The sequence below is a fragment of the Zeus faber genome, assembly GCF_960531495.2.
Source record: "Zeus faber genome assembly, chromosome: 2".
Taxonomy (NCBI): domain Eukaryota; kingdom Metazoa; phylum Chordata; class Actinopteri; order Zeiformes; family Zeidae; genus Zeus; species Zeus faber.
The window spans coordinates 23,047,270-23,052,738 of record NC_137189.1 but is presented as its reverse complement, the minus strand read 5'-3'; the positions used below and the strand labels follow the sequence as shown (position 1 = coordinate 23,052,738).

Sequence of the window (5,469 nt, the reverse complement as noted above, 5' to 3'; positions counted from 1 at the left end):
GCGCGGGGAGTGCGCGGCTGGTTCCTGCACCGTTATCTGGCAGCACTGAACGCGGCTTTCTGATTGGCTGGGGTCTCCCGATTCAGGAAACTGCTGCTGCATTACATGGAGTACGGAACTCGGGACGTATTGGCCGTGTGTGTGTGTGTGTGTGTGTGTGTGTGTGTGTGTGTGTGTGGAGGGTGGGACGGGGAGGGAGCGGCGGTTTCGTCTGTGGTTTGTTTTTTTTTGGGGGGGGGGTCCGTCGGTCCGGCCCGAGTTTGCCGGGATAAACAAACCTGACGTCACAACGTCACGTCGGCACACGCCGTTATCGGTGAACAAAGTTCCGTTGACATTGCCCCCCCCCCCCCCCCCACACACACACACACACACCGATAACATGCATAAACGCGTTCAACCCCGACCGTGATTACATTTGATTTCATGTCAGAGTAGGTTTTGTAGCCGACATGACTCACCTTGCCAAACGGCGATGGCACGCACTGAACTCGGTATTGGGGACTTACAACCCGGAGAACCGATTTGCGTTTGAACGCAGCATACGACCCTGACGAGCCCCGATCCGGCGTCTTGAACAAACGAAACGCTTCAATGTTATAACGTCATATAATGTCCGCTGTATACGCTAGAATTTTAATTCAAATTTCCCCAATAAGCCAATAAACACAGGTCTACCTTTAGGGGCTTTAGGCAGGATTGGGAGCGGTTTTGGGAGTGTTTTTCTTAATACCTGGCAATCCTCCACTCAGTGTCGCTCCGGTGTCCTTAACATACCAACGTGTCATATTCGCTTTAATATTCATACACTATCATTTTTAAAGCCCCCACGAGGTTTCGATTGGATAAATGTCACCACTTAATAGTCGTACAGTTCTCCATAATAATGCACCATGAGGAAGAGGCGATTCTTTATTCATTTCTCCACAAAACAATGGATTTCAACAGTACTGACAGATATTCCCTTTTTGGATGAAGGTATGATGGTGTGATACAAAGAAAAGAAAAGAAAAGAAATTAACGGAAATGGCAACTTGTATTAAAGAAATCATTCTCTCCCTCAAAAACAAAACCCAAAAGTGAGCGACATGTGACAGAAAGAATAGCACTGTGACATGCACATAGGTGATGCGTTTCTGATTAAGTCGGACATGTAAAATAAAGCCTAAAAATGATAACTGTAATTGGAACTAATCCACCAAACCAAACACACGTCCCAGAAGAAAAGTCGACTAGACAGACTGGACAACTGGCAACGCTCTCGTAATAATACACAACATTAAGCTTTCTCGGTTGAGACAATCTGTGAAGCATCCGCATTTAAAGTTTTTCTCCCAGGTCCCACAGTTTCACAAACTCGCCAGTTCACTTCCTGGACAACACACACGGTACATCCAACATCTCACCATCCAGGGCGTGGTTCATCATTATCCTCAAGTTCCATCGACGGACACTCTACACGACAACAGGTGGCTACGGAAGACAGAATTAATAAATAGGCGTGTGTTGGTTCACCAAGAGTCTTTACTTTTCTTCATTTCGCAAACGTTACTTGGTCGCTCTTAAGCACAGGAGTCACTTTGTTGCTGAGGAAAATAAAGGTTCGCAGACGGCAACAAAATGAAACAAGAGAAAGTAATTTGACTAATCTCATTTTAAATCCAGTAAAATAAGAAATAGCGGGGTTTGATATATAGTATGCATTGATAATTGTCAACACTAATTGTTCTCACTGTGGGTCATTGCAGAGTCATCGCTTTCATTTGCAAATGAGGTCTTGGCACAGATCACCGGCCTCTATGAGCAAACACTGGGAATGTAACTAACACACACACACACACACACACACACACACACACACACACACACACACACACACACACACACACACACACACACACACACACACACACACACACACACACACACACACACACACACACACACACACACACACACACACACACACACTTTTTGGAAAACTTGTTAAGATGGGTATTCTCCCACTCCGACATCGTCACTGTTATCTCCCCAGGACCGTCGCCAGTAGAGCCATTCTGATGTACATTCCGTTCTCAGCTTGGCGGAAGTACGCAGCTCGTGGGTCCGTGTCCACCTCCACACTGGTGGGAAAGAAGTACACAAAATGTCAATGTCAGAGTGTTGAGGCTGATGCAATTGATCTGAAAATGTGATGGAAGAAATGAAGGAGAAAACCTGTTCGTCCAAATCATTTCGATACGCTGCTTACACCTAAAGCTACTGAGGTATTAACTACGCAACTTTGTGCGTTCATTTGAGTCTTAGGCAAACTGAGCCTTACCTTATTTCGTTGACTCGAGGGAGGGGGTGCATGACCACCATCTTCCTTTTGGCTGCGGTCATGATGTGTGGGGTGAGAATGAACTGACCAAAGCACTAAGAGAAGGAACCAATTCAGAATCAGAGGTATGCATGTGTCATGGTTACAACTGGTCTGGACGTAGTTCACACGTGTTGAGGTGAGCGTTGCGCTTACGGCCTTGTACTCCTCCTCAGAGGCGAAGCGCTCCTTCTGGATGCGGGTCATGTAGAGGACGTCGGTGTCAGGCAGCGCTTCCTCGATGCTGTCAAACTCCTCCTGCATGAAAGCGGGGCGCAAACAAATGTTGGTTTCACATAATTACAGATTTAAAGAAGTTAACTCTCCTTCCAGTGGCCAGAGTTAATTATAGACTATTTTATTTTGGCAGTTATTCTTGCTTTTTGCCCATTTCTAGGCTCATTTAATTGTTTTTGGTAATTCTAGGTTTACACAATCAGTAGATTATCTTAATAGCCATTTTTAGTCTTTATCTCACGTTTATTTGCTTAAGTTTGTACGTTCATTTATTATTAAATCTGGTCAATTTGATAATTTAATATTAAAGTAAGGATAATATCTAACATAATGTGATTGGAGATTTAGATTTATTTAGTTTCCTTATTTTCCTCCTTGTATGGAAAACACAAACATAACTAAGAATTGGAGGGGCGTTTAGTTTCCTCCAGGCTGTTGTGTATCGTGGTACGATGGCGTAAGAACACCATCCCGTCGACAGCCTTCATTGTTCCAGCGTGTGTCGGGTTTAAGAGGACATCACAGCAGTTTCATGCAGCATCACAAGAGGGTACTATCTGCTAGAATTGGGCCGATATTTCCCACCATATGCAATATTTTCACAATATCTAAATATCAAGCCAGTTCCATGCGGTGGAAAAGTGCCATAGACTGAGGTGGACAGCCACGTCACGGTACTGGTGCATCTCTCCAGAAAAAGGGTGTTTTTATTTTAGATTTGTTTTTTTCAGTTTCCTACTTAAAAACAAAAAAATGGACAAAAAAAGAAGAAAAAAAACCTGCCGCGTCAGATACATCTCTCCGTTGCTACATATATAGTTTTTAAAACAATCACACCCACGCACAAAAAACAGCTAACCCCAACACTTTTCCGGAGGGGAAAACTGAACTCTGTGACCGGTGAATGTAAGGTGTGTGCAACCTGCACAAACACAGAAGTTCACCATCCTAAATAGCTAGAAACGATTGATTTATTGACCTGCCGATTGAGTACCACCCTGCTACTGCGCTGTGGCAGAGGCGACAACTCGACCCTGTGATGTCACTGGTTGAGGAATAATAAAATATTGAATTTTTTACGCTCTGAATGGTCGCAGTAAGGAGCCCTGTGTTTTTAATTTAGTCACATTTTGCAACCATATTTGGAGACAGTGCTACAAAATGTTATAACTAGGAGCACCGGCGCGACTTAAAGATATGTCAAGTGTTGTTTTTTTTGTTTTGTTTGTTTGGTCACGGAAAGTGACCCCATTACATAGAGCGCTTGTTTCATTCCATAGGGAGACGTTAAACAAAATAACCTACATCTAAAATTGTCAATGCTGAACTCACCAGGGGTCCTCACAAAAAGCACTGACACACTCACACAGGCCCCACTGCCTTACTGTGCTGCATGTAGCATATTGTACTGCAAGTTACTGTATCACTGTTCTGGGTTACTGCATACTGCGCTGTACAGTGGTACCTTGAGTTACGAACGCACTAATATACGAGTTTTCCGAGTTACGAGCCGTCGTTCAGTCTATTTTTTGTAATGATTTGCGAGCAAAAATGTGAGTTACGAGGAGCGAGCTTGAGGTGCGCCGCTGCTAGGCGGCGTGGCGAGCGAATGCGGCCAGCATCCCGCGTCTCACTCCTTCACTTCACATGGTTACCTGAGCGCGGAAGTGTTTGTGTTTTCTGCTCGCGTTTTGTGCAATTATTTTCCAATTTTTTTCCCCCCGAACCATGGGTCCGAAAAAAGTAAGTGCTGAGAAGACGAAGCAGATGATGTCCATTGATTTAAAGTGCAAAATCATAGAAAAACATGAGGTGTGCGTGGGATGGAATTGGCGAGGCAGTATGAGCATAGTACTTCTACGATATGTACCATACTGAAGCAGATGATAAAAGGTATTACGCCAGCCAAGGGCGTTAAAATAATGTCTAAGCTGCGGACAGCTGTCCATGAAAAGATGGAGAATCTGCTGTTGGTGTGGTTGATGGAGAAGCAGCTCGCAGGAGATAGCGTGACAGCGAGTTTTTATACAATATTTGTTATTTATAAATACATTTTTCTTATTTTAAAAAATGTAATAGAAAAAAATTGAGGTGTTTTTTTTGGGGGCTGGAACGGATTAATGGCATTTCAATTAATTTCAATGGGGAAAATTGATTTGCTATTCAAGCAGATTGAATTACGAGCTCTGTCACGGAATTAATTAAACTCGTAAGTCAAAGTACCACTGTATTTCTGTTCTGTGATACTGTATTGCCGTGTCGTACTGTTGTATACTGTACTTTATATCACCATACTCACTTTATTCACATGCACTTTACTGCACATATCTGTATATACAAATAGCCTATCCCATATACATAACTCTATTCCCTTCTATTTTGTACCCCCACCTTGTATCATCTTTTTGAGTCTTATTTTATTTTTATTATTCTAGTCACTAACCGCTATACGTTTTAGGAATCAGTTAGTTAGCTAGGTAGGAATTATGTTAGCTATTATGTTTGGTTAGGTAACTATTGTGCATAATCTCTGGGTGTGTTGCCAAGATATTTCGCTGCATATATGTAGGTGACAAATAAACCTCTTCTTGAAATAGACACACTGTTCTGGCGTGCCGATTGTGGGTACCATCTGAGATGGAGACAAATGTGCAAATTAATTTTCTGGTCACACATGGACGGATGGTACAGATTGTACCCGCGGAACGTCCTTGCACAACCTTCCTTTCGGACACGTCCATCTTGAATTACCTGAAGTGCACAGCTTGGAGTTCCAAAAAAATGCGGCAAGAGGCTGCGCCGCTGTTACAAATACCGCCATGACGACATTTATGGCGCATGCACTAAACGACACTACAGCTGCGACAACT

The 5,469-nt window shown here is 43.3% G+C and overlaps 1 protein-coding gene across 3 annotated transcripts in view; it reads right to left on the bottom strand.

Moving 5' to 3' along the window:
• Positions 1-956: 956 nt before the first annotated feature.
• cad (carbamoyl-phosphate synthetase 2, aspartate transcarbamylase, and dihydroorotase) overlaps positions 957-5,469 on the bottom strand; it is a gene marked incomplete at its 5' end in the record, with an annotated part of 49,245 nt that continues 44,732 nt past the window's right edge. For all 3 annotated transcript variants that reach the window (XM_080023999.1, XM_080024000.1, XM_080024001.1), the window contains 3 exons: positions 957-2,123; positions 2,324-2,418; positions 2,519-2,620. In XM_080023999.1, the coding sequence (XP_079880125.1) occupies positions 2,024-2,123; positions 2,324-2,418; positions 2,519-2,620 (297 nt within the window). In that variant the 3' untranslated portion in view covers positions 957-2,023. The remainder of the gene's footprint in view (positions 2,124-2,323; positions 2,419-2,518; positions 2,621-5,469) is intronic.